Source organism: Octopus bimaculoides, chromosome 10, assembly GCF_001194135.2.
Source record: "Octopus bimaculoides isolate UCB-OBI-ISO-001 chromosome 10, ASM119413v2, whole genome shotgun sequence".
Classification (NCBI taxonomy): Eukaryota; Metazoa; Mollusca; class Cephalopoda; order Octopoda; family Octopodidae; genus Octopus; species Octopus bimaculoides.
The window spans coordinates 88,292,677-88,313,970 of record NC_068990.1 but is presented as its reverse complement, the minus strand read 5'-3'; the positions used below and the strand labels follow the sequence as shown (position 1 = coordinate 88,313,970).

The following is a 21,294-nucleotide window of genomic DNA, read 5'->3' as shown; positions in this document are numbered from 1 at the left end:
GTCTATATACTATGAAGCAGGAATGGAATCAGAAATATCAGAAAAAAAATTAGAAAAGATAATTCCAATAATAAAATACAAAGAAATAATTACATTTTACTCGTTGGTAGTAATCTCTGCTTTCGTCTGTTTTTATTTTTGAGGAAGTTGCAGTTTTTTTTAATAAGTAACAGAGTCCACTTGCTTTTGTCATTTCAAATGATACACAACTTTTGTCAGATAAACATTTTTCAGCACATGCATCTGCTGTTACTTTTTTCTTACTCCATAATGTTTTTTCTGTTGCATCCAGAGCTGCATTTTTTACTTTCACAAAATGGATTTGAATATCTAGAGTGTAAATATAATTGAGAAGAATGAAAAATAACAATACTATAAATTTTTGACAAAGAAATAAGGCCAAAAGTTTGAGGCAGGAGTTAATTAATATATTTGGCCCTGGAGGGACCAATAAAATTAAACTGGTCCCTACATTTTATTGGCCCTGGAAGAGCAAAATTATCGTTAGCAGGATTTGTAGTCAGAAGTTAAAGAATTAGAAAAATACCACAACACATTTTGTCTGATGGTAGAACGATTCTGTGAATACATCACCCTAACCAACAACAGTAATTATGATTATTCTTCACAGTAACAATGTTGATAGAAGCAGTTCTTCATATAAGCATATTGCCACACATTTTTCTGTGAGGATACATGAATATAAAGTAACTATTTCTTCACTAGTGCTTGATTTATCAACATCAGAAGGGTAAAAAGCAAAATACATCCTCTTAAGATTAAATCCAGAATATAAAACGATGTAACTAAATGTGGCAGGTCACAGCAAATTACATGAATTTACTGTTTTTGGCCTGGATAACAAAAATGATTGCACTTTCATCGTAATCTTGTGAATTAGTATATGTATGTAGTAAAAGTGTACACTCACAACTTAATGTACCTTTTTTAGTGTGACAATAAAAATAATGATTATCTTTAAGAGTTTGTTTCTTCCAAATTTCTTCACCGGAAGAAGTCAATATAATGATTTTACCATGAATTGAGAGTGAAATCCTAATTAATCATATCTTTGCTCAATAATTAGCCAGTTTAATATTTGTTTTCCATGCAGAAAGGGACCTTGAGTATTTTTCCCTAGTTGTTCTTTTAGTATAAATGTGAACTGAGTGGTGTGGTTCAAGGATCTAGGTTTGATTCTCAGCCTCATCAGTTCACTTGACATGACAGAGACATTACACAATCCCATTGATTTTTTAAAATTATGTGTGGTCATGTCGTCCTTCAACAGTGAATACATAATTGATTCACTGAGCTTATTATTGATAAGCTAGTCATAACAGAAACAATCATGACATGAAATTTTGAGGCAACCCTCTGCCTTACACATCATTAAACCACTAGCATTTAACCAGCCATATCCAGCCCAAAAGTTCTACCTGCTTTATGATTAAATCAGCCATATCCAGCCTTTCATACCTAACCTACAACATCATTCTAGTACAAAATAATCACATCATTGAAATCTTCAAGCTACAAGATGATGCATGATTAATTTCTTAAACTGTGAATAAATAAACATTACCTTTGACAAGAATCTCAATGCTAAATAGCAAGCCTGAGAAAATATGTGGCTCAATATGAATGCTTGATATTGTAATAAATATATAAACATTGGACCAAATATTGTTCACCGTCTTTGCTATGACCAACTGAAGATTGTGGTGTTGAACCAGGCATCAGATTATATCAGAGGATCAGCTATGTCAGATTTGGTAGCTTGCAATATTAAACTTCAATATTTATCATGAGCCAGTGACTGTGAAAACACTTATGCAAGAAATATTAACAAAATCTCCCACAATCACACACCACTATTTTAAGTAAAGGGGATGACCATATAATCCAATGTAATCCTATGGATTACAAAAGATAAAGTACACTGGATGAATTCTGACATGGGTAATGGAATTGGTGGATATCCCATTCTAACAATCAATTGAGAGTTAGTGGATGAATAGAGCACTGGTAATCTAAAGGTTTGCACTGAGCATCAATACCTCCTGACTGGCTCCTGTGCCAGTCGCACATAAAAAGCACCCACTGCACTATCAGAGTGGTTTGCATTAGGAAGGGCATCCAGCTGTAGAAGCACGGTAGACCATCCAACACATGCCAGCTTGGAAAGCAGACATTAAATAATGATGATGATCATCATCATCAATGAAAACTAACTGGCAAATATGTTTTGCAAACCTTTTGGTCACTGAATACTATGGACAACTTCCTAAAATCCTTGGCTTTGCAAAGCCACCAAGGGGTTTTACTAGTCCAAGATAAAAAAATCTACAGTCAAGGAACTACCACTCAACAATCCTGTCTGAGATACTTGCAGCAAAACAAAATCATTTTGCATGCACCCAGTCATTGTTCAGGCATTGTTGACCTGACTTGTGGAATTAAGTGAAACAGCTGCTGTTGTGTTTAAGGTGGTTGCCCCAAACCCTTCGTTAACTGGGCAGAGAAGGCAATTTTACTTGATTTGAAGCTATAGTTGAAGATATTGTGAACCGAAAGGAGCTGAAAGATCAGACAATAGAGACTGACCTCTTCCGTCAATCTCTCACACAAATTTGCACTTCTATAGAAGATAAGAGAGGAGAGAAAGTATTGAATGTAAGGTGAAAGTGGCAAAAATGGTTAGAGTGGATGGAGACCACTGTGCATAAACATGTAGCTCAGAGAAAAGTAATTGGCTTTCAATTTGTTTGTTGACCTCACAAATGCCACTTTCATGAAATAAAAGCACCACCCAGTACACTCTGTAAAGTGGTTGGTGCTAGAAAGTGCATCAAGCAACAGAAACCATGCCATAGGTGACATTTGGGCTTCATGCAATCCTGTGGATCATTGAAAGCTGTTGAACAGTTCCACCCAGGTAGGCTTGGAAAATGAGCTTTAAATGATGATGATGATGATGATGATGATGATGATGATGATGATGATGATGATGAGGAGGAGGAGGAGGAGTCAATAAAGTAAAACAAAATTTAATGCAAAATCAAATATTAATGGACAGACCAAGACAACAGGAGAGAAAATATTTACATTACCTTTACAAGCAGAAGCTACTGGAGTCCATTTGTTGTCCTTTTCACATGTTGACTTTAGTTTTTCTCCCTTTGGGCAAGTATAGGTCACTTCAGATTTATAGGTGGTGGTTTTATATGACTTCAATGCATTATCAACATCTTCTGGAGTTCCACAATTAATTTGCGCATAATCTGTAATTGAAAACTCTGATGTTTGCCAATGCTGCATGTATATTTGGTGGGAGAGAATGAGGAGATAAACTTTGAATAAGATACTTAGTGGGACGCAGATAAATCTCACTGTCATTTGTATTTCTTTGATTCTGTGATTGGATGTTTATGTGAAGAGTGGGGCTGAGTTATCAACTAATCACCACCTAGTTGTCTGCAACTTGAGACTACAATAGACAGAACTCACAAAACTAATAAGACCAGGTGACTTACTAAATAAAGTGGGAAGCTCTGTTGGATGATGGGATTAGAAACAAATATGTAGACACTATTGCATAGAAATTCAGAGACCTTCCTGAAGAAAATGAGGATGTCAAAATAGTGTAGAGAATGTTTTGCACAGCAGTGTGTAACATGTAAAGGATAGCAACTTGGAGTGGCACCAAGAGGTAAAAGAACTCCCTGATTTAACCAGGAATTCCAAGATACAATGGAAATAGGATTACAAAGAGTGGCTTTTAAATGGGTCTCTCAATTTACATATATGATGCACTGAAGTGCAAAACGTTGATGCAGAAACAGTGAAACTGCTGAAGGCTAAGTTATGGGGAAGACTTTGAGGTTAAACTGGACTCTGACTTTAAATTGACCAACAAAGTGTTCTAGTAAAACCATCCATTGATTTCATAGTGAAAGGTAGGCAAAATGTGCATCTACAAGTGCAATTTAACCACATTGAAGCCAAATTCCTAGAGGTGATTAAAGAAAGCAATCAAATGTGGCAGGGCTACTGGTGCATATGAAATCTGGACCAATATGTTAAAAGCCTAGAATAAAGAAGGTATTTTCTGGATGACTTATCCAGACTAGGCGACATGCACCTCTGCAAAGACACCAAAGTAATGGCAATCTCAGGTAGGAATCCCAATTTTTAAAAACACATGAGAGTGCTCTAATTACAGAGAACTTGCCTTGTTGAGCCTCCCCAATAAAGTCTATGATTTATCTCTGGAAAAGAGATGTAGGGAGATCATTGAGTACAAGGTAGCTGAAGAAGTGTGTCTTCAATCTGAGATGCAGCAAAACCAACAAGTTATGCACTCAATAACAATCTGCAAGAAACTTCAGGAATTTGCCTAGAGGTGTGCACTTGTTTTGTAGACGTTCACAAGGTACATGACCACATCCTGCAGTATATGCTATGAAGAGAGACAAAAGAGAAACTATTTACAGTACCTTCACATACAGATGGAACAGGTGTCCATTTGCTGTCCTTTTCACATTCTGACTTCAGTTGTTCTCCATTTGAGCAAGTATAGGTCACTTCAGATTCATAGGTGGTGGCATTGTACAATTTGAATGCACCAACAACATCTTTTGGAGATCCACAGTCAATTTTTGAGTAAGCTGAAATTGATAACAAACTAATATGAATTCCGCATGTATGTTAGAAGGAAGGTTAAAATTAGGAGATAAAAATGTTACAAGATGGTATCAAAAAGTTTCAGGATGAGACCAGTTTAATAAGAAATATCTTATTAACCTAAGTTTTAACATCATCTCCTTCAAGATAGTCACCTTTGCAGCAATACACTGGTCCCAGCATTCCTGCCACTCTTACAATTCACTGTGTATCTTAACTACGGTGTTAAAACAACAACCTTTAAGCTGCATTTTCGTCTTGGGGAAGAGATAGAAGTCTGCAGGTGCTAAATCTGGTGAATAGGGTGGGCGTAGAAGTGATATAAAGTCACTTTTGGCGAGAAACTCACGAATGTGCAGAGCTCAGTGATAGAGTACATTGTCATCATAAAGACTCTAATTCTTCTAGCTCCACAGATCCAGTCGCTTTTGCTGAATGTCCTCTCTCAAACACTTCACAATGTCACAGTAGAACTCTTGATTGATGAATTCTCTATGCTCAATACCATGGATATTGCTCTATGCTCAATACCACGAAATAAATGATGGGAATGCTATAGATTGAGCTGCAGCTCTGTTGTACTTTCTTCAGTTGCGGAATTTCTATTCTAATTCTATTACAGATTCTGCTATGAGGGAAAGATCATCAGCATATAGTAGTTCTCATGGGCTTCTGTTATGGTCTGGAGGATGATGATGAATGAGAGGAGGCTGCGACCATCCCTTGGTGAACACCTAAATTCATCACTGTACCCATGGCCAACTCTTGCCTTACTAGCAGCATCTCTGTACATGTCCTGTACTGCTTTCACAAGATATTCATCTATCAAACACACACATATATATATATCTTCTCAAAATGTATCACTTTAACTTGGTATATCTACCTGTAAAACGGCTGTGATATCTTGTTTTTTAGTGTAATTTTGCTACCTCTGGTAACTATTAACGTATTTAAATTACTGAAAGTTTTAATAACTGAGATAATATTAATATATACATAAACTAATATATATATATATATATATATATATATATATATATATATATGTGTGTGTGTGTAGATATATATGTTTAAATATATTTTTTTACACCAAAAATTTGGCAAAAGAATATAGTATCTGTTAACAATCTTAGCAAAACACTCACAGTTGAGTTTTTGTATATATATATATATATCAACTTTAAATAGAGCTCAAAACTGATCCGTTGAAAATACTTTATTACAATAATAATAATTATTATAATAATAATAATAATAATGAAATTGACCTATGTACATTTTGATAGAACATCCATAATGATTAATACATATTATAAAATATTATAAGATATAGGATACTCCATCTCCTCGGGGTCCCATTATTATTGCTATCATTATTATCATTATTATTAGTAATATATAGCCAATAAAAACAGAAAACATTCAAATCCAATTTTCATAGTTGACCCATGAAAATATACAAAACAGGATGAAAAGGTATTAGATGGCACACAACTGTTCATCCCAAATGTGTAAGGAACGAGCAAACGGCAAATTAACTCAAACCTAAAAATTGTATACTATAAAATTCAGTTACTGATCAATTTAGAACGCTATAAAATTAAAAAAACCAGTTAGAGCAATAATCATCAAAATAAATAAATAAATTTTGTAGAGAGCAATATTACTGAATGAAGAATGGCTAACAAGTGATATGTTTTCAGGTAGCAAGGAAGAAACATGGTACTGGCTGAAGGAGAAATAGAGGTTTGTTGGGAGAAATGTGGGGGAAGGGCAATCTTTTCACATCTTCTGCTTTCAAGGACCATGTCTTATTGCTATGCAGCATTGCAGTTCTTACACACACACACACACACACACACACATGCAAATACACAAACACATGCATACAAATAAGATGAAAATAGTCTACTGACCAGGGTTAGCTATGTACACATCCACATGTTTTTCGCTGGGTTTAAGTTTATCAGTCCACTGAGTCACATTACTCAGAGCACATAATTTATTTTCCTCATTGTACTGGTAAGAATTACATCCATGATGTCTGTTGCATTCTTCATTACATTCCTTTAAGGTCTTATTCTTACGCTGTCCTAAAATATCCTCCTTTGGTATGCTAACTTTTTTAAGCATGAAATGTTCATTATTGGCTAGAAGAAAAAGAAGAAAGAATACATTTTAAATGCAAACATACACATTTACACATCCATACACATGCATTATGCACAAACAACTGATTCACAAAATGACCCACAAGTTACAAAATAATTCACCTGAGTCTTAGAACATCTTAAGACTCATTTTCAAACTTGTCTCAATTTCTAGGTTGCAGACAATTCTTTGTACATCACTAACCTGATAGTGTGCTTTTGTAGGGGTAAAAACTTCCTTTAACATGTGATCAACCAAGATGTCTGTTGTTACAACCATGCAATCTTAAACAAGAGCACATCATCGGAAGAAGAATGTCTAAATGGATTATCCAAAATAAAAACATTCAGGCAAAGGTTTGAGTATAACTCATGATGCAATCAGATCCACATTTATTCTGAAAAGGGTGACTTATGCTGAAAATGTATTTTGTGGATGGATCATGCTAATATAATGAATTGCTCATTTTAATAACAATGCACTTCATATTTTATTCAGAATATCATTAACAGTACTTCTACATAATTATATAATATTTTTAAACTATCTATAAAGTAATAATAACTAGCAATACCCATGGAAATTTCATGGTAAAGTTTATATAGAACCACAAAAATTAGTGTTCCATTATAAATTGTAAATTCTGCATTATATTCATTTAAAAATTCCTATCATGATAAGGTTGTAATTGAAGGGGCATGAGTTTCCCATTCTTTCAGCAGTTGAGAGGTTCATTTACAAATCTAACATCTTCACATTGATTACAGAGAATATTCATGTCACCAATGTTGTAACATTCAACCATATGTTTACAGGGTTTTTTTTTCTTTTGATGTTTTCTCTCATTTTCATTTAATATTCTATCTTGTAAATATTCATTCTATATTCTTTGATGCTCCTGTTCCTGTTTTCATTATTTGACGCTCTGCTTCTCCTTACATCATTGCCTGTACCATTTCATTCTTTCTCCTATTAGCTTACGTTCTGTCATCCATATTTCATAAACAAATATCTATTTTCAAGTGAGCGGGTTGTAATTGCACTTCTGCACATCCATTAATTGATAGATGACATAAATAATTTGGTTCAATTAAGAAAAAAAAAAAACAACACTTACACTGTCAATTCAACCCACCAATACCATCATTATAGTTTTCAATAACAAAACACAGTCTAAGCTGTTTGCCAACCAAGATTAATTCCTTTCATTTCAGTCATTTGTTTATGTATACTTTTCTTGCTGATAGTACAAATTCTGAATAACTAATTTTTTAAAAATAATTACAACCACAGCTATTTTGTTAAGTTAATTCAGTTTGATACAATATCTTTCTACAATAAGTTTACTATTATTAGTATTCATTCCTCCATCCACCCATCAATGTATTGGTCAATGTTGTTAGATAAATAAAGAGAGATCAACAGATAGAAGATATGAAATACTGAACTTTCTTTTTGGCCCAAAAGGTTTATCATGAAAGTAATGACATACTTGCATGCACAAGTATTTTAATACTGAGATCAATAAACCTGATGAATTTTCCCTTATGTCTAGGATTTCAATGTTGAAGGATTTCAAAAGGAATATTGAGCGAATTTGCTGGCTTTTATGTTTTTAAAGCCATGGAACTACTCTGAATAGAAACCTATATAAGTTGAGGTGATTCTTTAGTCCTTGTAAATAGTTTCTCTAATTCTAGCAGTATGAGAAAATGTACTTTCTTCATGTGGTATAATGGTTGGTGATATGAAGGGCATCCAGCCATAGCAACCATGTCAAAATGTAGAAAATACATGAATCTGTAGATTGGCATTTCTTTCTCTGTTATTTTGTATATTGTGTTATGTAAAACATGACATCCCTTGTGAAACACTGTGCTGTACCAGCAATAAGTCATGTCAAAATAGGCAAATGAATAAAAACTTGTTGCTGCTGCTGCTACTCTTCAGGTTTAAGTAAAAGAACAACAGTTTCCTTTCTGATGTAAAATAAGAAACAAACAACTGAAAATATATAGAAAAGTATTCAAGTTGAACAAATGCTGTATCAGAATGTTTTAACAGTGTATACAGTTCTTAATATTGTCTTCTTTTTTTTTTTTTTTTTTTTTTTTTTTGTCAAGAACATGTTTATGTCTCTTCTCATAGGTAAACCTGTCAATGTTTTAACAGAAATGGTTTTGTATATAATATGAAGTGTAAACTGATACACAAACTTCAGAAACCCCCCCCCCCCCGAAAAAAGCAGACCAATAATAAAATCCAAATAATAATTACGTTTCACTCGTTGGTAGTAATCTGTGCCTTTGGCTGACTTCAATTTCTTGGAAGAAGCTGCACTTTCCCTTGATAAGTAACATTGTCCACTTCTTTTATTTATTTCAAATGATAAACAATCTTTGTCAGACAGACATTTTTTTTTACAGGCTGCTGCTGTTACATTTTTCTTAGGCCACAATATTTTCCCAGATACATCCAGAATTGCATCTTTTACTTTCAAAAAAAGGATCTCAGTGACTGAAATTAAAGTAAAATTTAGATCAATGAAAAATAATAACTAATATTTTCTAACATAGATAGAAAGCCAAAACATTATAGCAAGAATTGGCCGATTAAAATACACCTCTACCCTTGATTGGCAGCATTTTTACATATTGGTCTTGGAAAGATTAAGTGGTCAAAAGCCAGATTTGAACCCAGAAGTTCAAAAGCCAGAACAAATATCACAAAACATTTTGCTTGATGCTTGAATAATTTTCTCAATCCTTTGCCTTCAACAAGAATTATTATAATTATTGTTGCTGGTAACAAAGTCACAAATTTTTGCAGCGTAAGGATACATGAAAATGAATGAAACTCATTATTTAACTAATGCTTTTTTATCAACTTCAGAAGCATGAAAGGTGATATATCTACTGGTAAGATTTGAATCCAGAATGTAAAAGAATGTAATTAAATATGGGTAGTCTAATCATGACAAGAAACATCACTTTACTACTGATTTTGGAATCTTTTCCCAAGGAAAACAAACTATTTTTACTTTCATCCTAGATAATTCATATAGGCAATTCATATGACCTAGATAATTCATATAGGCAAAGGCAAGAAGAGAGAACCTCTTTACATTACCTTTACAACCAGATGACAATGGAGCCCATTCACTGTCCTCCTTACATTCTGATTTTAATTTTTTTCCTCCTGGACATGTATAGATCACTTCAGATTTATAGGTGGTGGAATTGTAAGACTTTGATGCAGTAGCAATGTCTTTTGGAGTTCCACAGTCAATTATTGTGAAGACTGGAAGTGATAAGAGAAATTGATATTAATAGCAAATATATGTTAGGAGGAGGGTGAAAATGAGAAGATAATGACAAATTTGAAATAGAATATATTGACTGAAACGAATAGAAGAAATATGTACTCAAATATAAATACATACATAAATGCATGTGTGTGTGCGTATACATATATATATATATATATATATATATATATATATATATATATATATATATACATACTAGCAATGCATCCCAGCATTGTCCGGGTGTTATGACCTACAGCCACACTGTAGTATCTGTTTGTTTCTTATGGGCAGTATCAGCACACGTTGAGTGTGAAGCAAACAACTCTTCTTCATAAAAATGTTTTTCGGTCATTTAGTGATGAACAATGCTGAAATTGTTAACACTAAAAACATGTAGAATGGCAGCTTAGATTAAAAGGAAATCCTAACATTGACCCCAAAATGACCTAGACTTACAGTTTATAAGAATTGGATGACGTATGTGGATGTAGAGGTATCCATATTGGCAGAAAGTATTTTTTTAAATAATTACAACCACAACTATTTTGTTAAGTTAATTCAGTTTGATACAATATCTTTCTACAATAAGTTTACTATTATTAGTATTCATTCCTCCATCCACCCATCAATGTATTGGTCAATGTTGGAAAGTAAGGTACTTGGAAAGAAAGCTGTTTCATTGTGAAAAGTATCATCTCTGTAATGTTTGGGCAGACTGCACACTTCGACATATGTTAAGTGAAGCTGACAATGCTTCTGGGTAAATTATGTTTTGCATAAGTCCATTGTTAGTACAATAAATATACAAGTCATCTGCATTGCTAACTGGAGAGCATGCATCATATAATTGTCCATGAGAAAAGCAGGCTATATGTAAATTGAGACCCACGATGTTTAAAGTTTGACCCTGGGGTTTATTGATTGTCATAGCAAAGCACAATCACACTAGGAAATGGAAGCGCTTGAATTGAAATGGCACATTTGAGGGAATAAGGGGCATGCATAGAATGTATGCTGTAGCAAACTCTAGTGAATGTGCTTTACTGGTAAACTACCAGGTGTACAACATATGATTTATTAACAAATAATGTATATATATACAGTGATACCTCGCAGTACAAGTTTCATTCATTCTAAGACCAAACTTATCTTATGATTTACTTTCTTTTACAAATCAATTTTCTCCATTGAAATTAACTAAAATGCAATTAATTCGTTCCAGCCCCACAAAACCACCTAAAGAATAATTTTTAAAGAATTTTAAAACAAAAGAGGTGTAGTTACAAATAAAATGGCAATTATAAAAAAGAAAATGTAAAAGAAATATGTAAACTGGTTTCATTAACTGAATTACCTTGAAGGTGGGATGATTTGTGCACCAGGAAGACGATGGAGCAGGGAGGAAGAAGATTACTGTTGGATAGGAGATTCTTCTTCCATTAAGACTTTAGGAAGAACAATTTCTGGCATTTTCTTTCTCACTTCACTTAATTTAGGCTTAGTGGACACACTTTCTTCACTTTTTATACTTGCAGGTCGTTTCATTAGAAACATATCAAGAAAAGTTTGCATTTTCCTGACTTTCAAAATGTTACGAAAATGCACCAGAGCAGAGTCATTAATTAAAGCAGCTGCACAACCTGTAACTACTTTCTCATGATGATATTTTTCTACAAATTCAGAAACATACTGCCACTTTGCCAACACTGTCTTTATGTCACTCGTATATAGGTTCTTCTAGGCATTTTTTCTCTCTCTCTCTCTGTTATATATACATGGATACGGACATAGTGGATAACAGCTAGCCTTCAGCTGCACCTTTGGACCCTTAACTCCATGTGAAGCTAATATTTATTTGTTGACATGTATAGATTGTTTCTCGTGGTGGCCAGAAGCTTATCCCATCAAAGATGTTTCTGCAAAAACTATAGTAAAAACCTTTGTTTTCTAATTGGATCTCCAGATTTGGCATCCCGGATAAATTAACGACCAATCGTGGTAGACAATTTGGGTCTACCCTTTGCGCAGAATTCAAATAGGAGTAGTTATTTCAACCAATGGGAAAACGACAATCATATTTCCTTGGCAATACGACATTACGTCATATTGCCAAGGAAATAACTGCTCATATTTGATTTCTGAAAATTAGTAAAAGAATATTTTTATACAATTTCAATTCTTAAAAGTCAAGTTGAGCAGTTATAAAAACCCTGGATTTTGAGGAAGACTTTAGTGTCTGTGGTTGCCTAAATGAATCCACGTCACTCAAATCCAGAGTTATGGTTGTTACCATGAGAAATACTCTTTAAAAGTCCGACACCTATTTTGGTTGTCGTGTTTCATTGGTTAAGCCTAAGAATTAGCAAGAAAAATAAGTGATCAAGACCTCTAGTGATTTCCTGTGGAATCATAGTTGTGGCAAGTGGCCATGACAGATTGAAGACTTTTGAAATGATACACTGAATGTAATTTGTAGAACTCTACACGTGCTCCATTTCGGGTGGACGTCTTGTGTCTAGTTCTGGAAATTGCATTGCGAATCGACGTAGGTTAATCGTTTTTTTATTTAGTATTTTTTCATTTGTCTTGCCCTTTTACAGTCTGTTGTGTCGCTGAATTTTTACTGTGAACATATATTTTTTTTTTTTTGTGGTTAGATGATTCGGCATCTATTTCTAGCATATAGGAGTGCACTTTGGCTGGTCATTCCTCTTATTTTTGTATGTAATATAATTTTAATCTTCGGATTTTTTAATATGCTAGACCACTGGTTTTAATTGATTAATATCAATTTCTACCCTCATTAATAAATTTTATACATATAAATGTATATAAATAAACTATATAAAATATTTCATCTTTCTTCAATTCTTCCCAACCTGTTTAACATATTTAATTCAGTTTAATAATCTGTAACGTTTTTTTTATAGCAGTACGTAATAAGGACATGATCTTCAACATGCATTTTCATAAGATGTATAGGTGTACATTAGTGACCATACAAGACTTACGCTAACATGACATACATTTTAACTTGAGAGACAATACTTATTGATATCCTTTACAAGTTAAGGGACAACTTTATCAATATCGACTTCCGCTCAAGACAATTAAAATATACACTCGTAAATGAGTGTAAAATATCGTAAATGAGGGTAAAATAAGCAGCCTTAAAATAATGATTATTTCAACTACTATAACTGTTGTAGAAAAACTGGTGACTACCAATAAAACCGTTATACCAGAATGGAACTGCTGCGTCTAATATTTCCATTTTACAAATGTTCAAATTCTACCAGAAAACAACAATCAATAAACATAGAAAGACAATTTATTATTAAATATAGATGCCGCATGAATAGATGACAAACAATTTCTTTGAGAGCAGTTTGGACATGCTTACATGGATGCACATGCACATATACGGATATTGATTGGATATATAGAATATATCATTAGCATATATGTGGCTACATGTTTGTGCAAGTAAATATGCATGCATGCATGTGAGTATATGTAAGTCTTATAAAATTAAAATCTTATAAAGATTTTAATTTTTAAGAATTAAGATGTACATTCTTTTCTATATTTTATTAAATCACACTCACACACACACACACATATCCATCTATCAATTTATTTGCCTATTTATCTATTTAACAATATCATCATCATCATCATCATCATCATTTAGCACTTGCTTTATATATTGGCATGAGCTAGATGGTTTGACTGGAACTGGTACGCCAGAAGGCTGTACCAGGTTCCAGTCTGATTTTGGTTTGGTTTGGTGTTTATGGCTGGATGTCCTTCCTAATACCAACGTCTCCAAGAGTGTAGTGGGTGCCTTTTACATGTCACAGGCACTAGTGCTTTTATTTATCAATGGCATAGGTGCTTCTAAATGTCACCTGCACAGGTGCTTTTACATGTCACAGGCACTGGTGCTTTTATATGTCATCTGCATGGATGCTTTTACATGTCAATGGCACAGTTGCTTTTATGTGTCATGGCCACTGGCCACAACTATGATTCCACAGGAAATCACTAGAAGTCTTGATCACTTGTCAGCGCCTCTGTGAGACCTAACATTCAAAGATCATATTTTACAGGTTCCCTCCACAGTTAGACATCTACACTTCTTTATGCAGCTGTCGTCATCTATATGTATCACATGACTATATCAGCACAGTTGTCTCTCTTGCACCGGATCTGATGCCTCTTATGCTTGAATTTTTTCTTAAGATAATTACATTCTATCATACATGCACACTGCCTTGGCACATCCAATGAAGCATACCAACTTCATTTCAGTCAAGCCTTCACATGTGTGTGTGTATATATATATATATATGTATATATGTATATATATATATATATATATATATATATATATATATATATATATATATATATATATATATCATCATCATCGTTTAACATCCGCTTTCCATGCTAGCATGGGTTACACATACACATATATGCAAGTACACACTGACAGTCACTCCATAAATTAAATGGAAACACACTACTGACCTGGGTTAATCATGTATATATCCCAATTTCCATTGTTTGGTTTAAGTTCAGCAGTCAACTGAGTCACATTGCTCAGATCACACAGTTTTCCTTTCTTGTTGTACTCATAAGAATTACATCCTATATATTGAAGGCAAGCTTCATTACACTTCTTTAAGTTCACATTTGTAAGCCTTCCAATATTCTTCTTCTCTGGTGTGCTAACTTTTTTAATTTGAAGAGGCTTGTCAGCTGAAAAAAGGAAAAAGAAGACAGATAATACAATTTATACCCGCCCATCCACCCTAACACACCTTAGTATGTATTAAATATTGTCTATGTGTTATGATGTGTGAGTATAGTATTATGTATGTGTGTGAAATAAACCTCTATGTTTCATAATGCAGTCTGGAAAAATAAGTTGTAATTTCTCTGAAGATGTTTTTTCTCCTTGTTAGACATTCTGTAGGAGTATCACTCATCTTATACCTGGCTTCAAGACTAAAGTAATGTTCAATGAATATAGTTAAAATGTTAGTTTAAATCAAAATTCTTAAAGATACCTTTTTTCTTAAGTTCTTCCTTATATATTCATGGCATGGCTGTTCATATTACTTGAAATTGCGAGGCAATTGTCCCTGTACAAACCTGATCAGTGAATATGATGAAACCTCTTGTGAGTGACCAGTATAAAGATTGCAATGAGGTCTGCAACTTCAGCCCAGTTGAAGGTCCTCATAGATATACATATAGAAATGGCTTGCCTTCCTTTTGGACTGAGAAAATTCATCATTACAGTATTGACATCCTAGTGTAGCAGTGTATATAGCGAGACAGTTGAATGAGCTCCCCTGCAAGAAAGATCATAGAGTAACCTCCTTTCTCTAAGCTTCTTGAAGCATCAATGTCATGAGACGAGATTCTTAATTATTCAAGAAGCTTGACGTTTCTCTTGGAAGTTTCTAGAATGACTAGCATTCCATTAATAAAAACAGCTTGCTAACCCAGCTTTTTGCTTCTTAGTTGATTAGACATAGAGCCATTCACATCCTTGCTATGTAGGTCTATTTCTCTATGCCCTATAGCTGAGATGACTGAAAGCCACCACTTCGCTGTTGTTCTACATTTCCTACATTTCTTACATAGATTACTTCATTCAACTAGTTTCTACAATTTGATTTCATGTATTATCATCAAAAAAGAATAAAATATATTATGTAGTAAATGTATAGATCCTGTATTTATTTTCTCATCTCTGTATGAACTCCTGTAATAACACACACAGCCACATCAACACCTTGTACTGTCTATATATTTGACTACACTAGTATTCGTGATTCTTCATGGGATCACTAAACCTAGTGAATTTCCATTGGTGTTCTGAGTTTGAAGAAGGAAATATTTCAGCAGCAAAGAACAACCTCCTTGAAATAAAACTGAGTGAATTTCTTGGCTATTTTGTTCTCATAAAATGGAACAATTCTAAATAGGAGCTTATTTTATAATACATTGAGAGGCTTCTTCACTCACAGCAAACAATTTTTCTAATTCTATTAGCATGGGGAAATGTACTCTCTCCATGTGGCATAATAGTTGGTGATAGAAAAGAATCCTACCATAATAACCATGCCAAACTATAGGAGATATACAACCACATATTTAGGCATTATTTTTTTCTGTTATTTTTGTATATCAGATTATGTACAACAGCTACTAGTCTTGAGGCACTGTGCAGTTTGATAATATTACTGATACTGCTATTATAACCACCACCACTACTAGCACTACAGCTGCTGCTGTCATTACTACTGTCCAGGTTTCAAAAAACAAAAGCTTCTCTCCTGTATACAAAAAATTAATTAAAATCATGCATTTAAGTAATTCAAGGTGAACACATGTTAGAATACATTGATAGTATTTACAGTTTTTTTAATTCTAGAATATGTTTATGTCTGTCCTTATAGGTAAACCTGTCAATGTCTTTACAGAAATGGTTGTTTGTATACTATGAAGTACAAATGGAATCACAAATTTCAGAAAAAGAGAGAAAGAAAATCCAAAAATAAAATCCAAAAAATATTTACATTTTACTCGTTGGTAGTAATTTCTGCTTTTGTCTGTTTTTATTTTCTTGGAGGAAGCTGCAGTTTGCATTGATAAGTAACATTTTCCACTTCCTTTAGTTATTTCAAATGATAAACAATTTTTATCAGAAAGACATTTTTTTGCACAAGCATCTGCTGTTACTTTTTTCTTACTCCATAATATTTTGTCACTCACATCCAGAGCTGCATCTTTTATTTTCACAAAATGGAGTTGAGAATCTAGAGTTAAAAAATAAAATTTAAAGCAATGAAATGTAACAACAACAATAATAAATTGTAATAAAGAAAAAAGGTCAAAACTTAGAGGTAGGAATAAGTCAATTAAATTGGCCTCTATACCAGACAGGCATTGCATTTCATTTTTGGTTGTGGAGTTAAAAACTTTACTTCACAGCAAAGGCTGGTGTAAAACAAAATTACATAGACAGAGGCAACAAGAGATAAAAACAATAGACACAGAAACAACAAGCATTTTATATTACCTTTACAAGAAGATACTACTGGAGTCCACTTATTGTCCTTTTCACAACTTGACTTTACCTTTTCTCCATTTGGGCAAGTATAGGTGACTTCAGATTTATAGGTGGTAGAATTATAGGACTTCAATGAACCAACAACTTCTTTTGGCGGTCCACACTCAATTTGTGAATACTCTGGAATTGAAAACAAAAATTGGCACTAATGGTGCTTGCATGTTTAGAGGTTGGTGAGAATAAGAAGAAAATAACATCATCATCATCATCGTTCAACGTCCGCTTTCCATGTTAGCATGGGTTGGACAATTTGACTGAGGACTGGTGAAACCAGTTGGCTACACCAGGCTCCAATCTGATTTGGCAGAGTTTCTACAGATGGATGCCCTCCCTAACGCCAACCACTCAGAGAGTGTAGTGGGTGCTTTTACGTGTCACCCGCATGAAGGCCAGTCAGGTGGTACTGGCAACGGCCATGCTCAAAATGGTGTATTACAATAAATAAAGATCATGAGTGAATCTAACTGAAAAATATGCACTGGAAATGTATGCATGTATGTATGTATGTATGTATGTACGTACGTTTCTCTTCTGTTTTTAACTATTTAAATTCTTCCTCTGAAGAAGGTGTTGGTTTCTAACAAAGATACAAAGCTCCATCACTGGAATATAGATAACAAAAACAATGTCACATTTTAAACCTGAGAAAAGTCTTGCATGGTTTTACTGTTCTGCTAACAGATGGTATTTATAATGTGCAAATCAGTTGATTTCTTGGTTATTTTCGATACTTTCACCTGCATGATTTTCACTAAAAAAAAAAACTTTGATTTTTTTTTTTGCATGGAATCAAGTACCTTGCCCTCCTAATATGCTACAAACCCCTAAAGTTTTCAAATGCTTTTTTCAGATTGGGTGTTACTGAACCCAATGCTCTGATGACAACAAGGATAACCTTTGTTTGACTCTTGTAGCTGTCTCCATATTTATCAACCTTTTCTCTTTCTTTCAGGATGTTGATCTGGCACTGCCACTTTAATTATTAGGCACTCTTGTTTGTTCCACCTAAAGGTTACTATATCTGGCCTTCGGTGATCTACACTATGTCTGTCTGGAAGTCAAAGTCCCACTGGAATTTTGCCTTCCCCTTTTTATCCATTATCTTTTCTGGTGTATGTTGGTGCCAAGCACTCGTAATCTCATATCCATACTTACAGCAGAGTAGCCAGTGGAGGTTTTGAGCTACCTTGTCGTGTCTATGCTCATACTCTTTCTGTGCAAGACTTTCACAAGCACTGACAACGTGAGTCACACTTTCGACCCTCTTCCCATACATTCTGTAGAGGTCCGTTGCATTTGTGTGGTATATATTCTTTTCCACTAAGTTGGTATTCAATGCTTGGTCTTGGGCAGTACTAGTCAAGTACAGGGGTCGATGTGATCGACCATCCGCTTCCCCAGTAATTTCAGGCCTTGTGCTTTTAGTAGGAAGGATTATTATTATCATTATTATTATTGAGTGAGTGAGCAGTGCATGCCATCGAAGTGACACTAAGGTACAAATATACAAAGTCCAGTATACCCATCATGTCTATCTGTCTGATAAGGGTACACTAGACAAATACATCACAAGCATATGTGCCTGGAATGGTGATCTCATATCAAGATAGACAGTGCATGAACTTGTAGGTGGGGCCCAGTTAGAATTTTCTTCAGGCTGAGTAGCCCATTCTGTGCAAAATGTCCCTGAATGAGGGTCTTTTTAAGGATGTTGAATGAAAAACTAATGTTTCCAGAGGTGAATTATTCAAACCTCAAAGAATTCCTCTGAACATATGGCTATAATGCTCCCCCACTACTGCTGCTCGTAATCAGACATGCACATATCATCAGCCAACAAGGGATATCACCATTACTGATATTGATTACTGCATGTTGTTGTTCTTACCTGTTTGTTATTCTGCAGTGTAAGACCAACTATGGTACAATGACCACTTCTTCCACCATGGATATTTCTTGCATCACTATACATGTATTTGTTCACACATCATTATTAGTATTATCCTCATTGCTATTTATCATCATCATCATTTAGCTGTCGTCCATGCTGGCATGGGTTGGACAGTTTGACCAGGGCTTGCAAGCTGGAAGGCTGTACCCGACTCCAGTCTGATTTGGCATGGTTTCTACAACTGGATTCCCTTCCTAATGCCAACTGCTCTGAGAGTGTGATGGGTGCTTTTACATGCCACTGGCACAGGTGCCATTTGCGTGACACCAGTATCTACCACAACTGCCATTTACTTGGCTTGATGGTTCTTCTCAAACACAACATAATGCCAATAACCTCGGTCGTTGCCTCCATGAGGTAAGCATGGACTTTCATAGTTTATAGCTGCCAAGAAAGCAATAAGGATCTGTGGTATAGCTATTGACATCAATGAAGAGGAAGGGCATATTCACAATTCACTCGGTTCTCTATTTTACTCTTACTTATCCTCTCCCCCTTTTCTTCCCTCTGTGTTTGTCTAATCTCTCTCCTACTTACTCTCCTCCCGTTTCTATCAGTCATCCCCTCTTTATATATCTTTTTCTATCTGTCTCTCTGTCTCTCTTTCTGTTTGTCTGTTTGTCTTTCTTTCTCTCTGTCTTCCCCTCTATCTTTTCTGCTTGCTTTTTTTTTCTCTCCCACTCTCCCTCTTTCTATGTTTATTTTCTTTTCAACTTATTTTCCTTCTCTTTCTGTCAATTCTCTATCAACCCTCCAGTCTATCAATGAGTCCTTCCCTCTCTCTCTCTCTTTATCACTATCTCTGTTTTCCTCTTTCTTTGTCTTTCCATTTGTATTTCCCTTGTACACTCTTCCTCTTCCTACTGCTGTAACTTCCTCTTTTTCTCTCTTACACTGCCTCTCTATCTCCTGAACATGCTTTACTACCCTTTCGTTCCTGTCTGCCTATTCCTATCTATCTCACAACACTAGGGAAGTTTAACCACTTCTCTCTGGTTATGTCTTGTCTCTTCTTTCTGGTGATCATCGTCAGGTGAAATTTAATTAACACCATGTCCAAATTCTCATTATTGCATTGAATTAATACTTTTCTTCCTTTTTACTGGGCTCACAGGTAACCTGAATAGCATGAACAGAGGGAGGTACAGGTGTTATTATGTGAGACAACATGGTCACTTGACCTAGAAACAGCAGCCAGATTTCCCTCAAATCACTTCCAACAGTCTCTTAGGAAAGATATATTTGATGATGTATTTCTACTTGTACTGTATCAGAAATGCAGAATGGCTGGACAAGCTGAAACATCTCTATGTGGTATAGCGGTGAACCAGAAATTGGGCTAATGATGGCTATGATACTTGAATGATAATCTAAATAGGAAATGATATAATATAATCTTAAAAAACAATAAATTTAAAGGGAAAACATTTCCTGTTTTACTGAAAAAGAGCTTCACACAATGTTCAAACTTTAAATTAAGGACGGAAGGAGATGTACAATGGAGTGGAGGAGAGAAGAGAAAAGATGGGAGGAGGAAAGGAGAAACATGAAACAAAGGTAGGTCCAGGAAGAGGGATATTGAGCTATTAGAAAAAGAAGGGTGGAAGGAGGTGAATGAGGGAATGGAGAAGGAAAAGGAAAAGAGAGACAGAAGATGCATGAAAGAGAGAAAGTTCTGGGAAGAAGTATGAAGACCCAGATGAAGAGAAAGGATTCAAAAATGGGATGGAGGAGAGAAAGGAAAAGAAAGAGGAGAAAGAGAAGAGTTTCTTATTAAAACAATATTTTTTCAATAAGTGCAACAAAATACCTTCTTTCCTATAGTTTCAGCTTAGAGCCGCAGCCATGCTGATGCACCACCTATTAATTTTTTTTATTTTTGCAATTCTAGTCTCTAACTTTTAAATGCTCAACACTTTATTAAACCTTTTTTCTATAAAGCAACAATTTTTTAAGAAAAATTTAGTGTCAGAACATTTTGTTGAACCCTTTTTCTGTAAAAAAAGAATTTTTTTGCACGAGTGTGTGTGTTTTAGTATG

At 34.5% G+C, this 21,294-nt stretch overlaps 1 protein-coding gene across 1 annotated transcript in view; it reads right to left on the bottom strand.

Moving 5' to 3' along the window:
* LOC128248838 (uncharacterized) overlaps window positions 1-21,294 on the bottom strand; it is a 25,592-nt gene that overhangs the window by 3,798 nt on the left and 500 nt on the right. The window contains exons 2-10 of the mRNA XM_052970987.1: window positions 17,253-17,423; window positions 16,750-16,989; window positions 14,687-14,917; window positions 9,970-10,140; window positions 9,118-9,357; window positions 6,606-6,839; window positions 4,495-4,670; window positions 3,114-3,315; window positions 172-330 (exon numbers count right to left, since the gene is read on the bottom strand). Of these exons, the coding sequence (XP_052826947.1) occupies window positions 172-330; window positions 3,114-3,315; window positions 4,495-4,670; window positions 6,606-6,839; window positions 9,118-9,357; window positions 9,970-10,140; window positions 14,687-14,917; window positions 16,750-16,989; window positions 17,253-17,423 (1,824 nt within the window). The remainder of the gene's footprint in view (window positions 1-171; window positions 331-3,113; window positions 3,316-4,494; window positions 4,671-6,605; window positions 6,840-9,117; window positions 9,358-9,969; window positions 10,141-14,686; window positions 14,918-16,749; window positions 16,990-17,252; window positions 17,424-21,294) is intronic.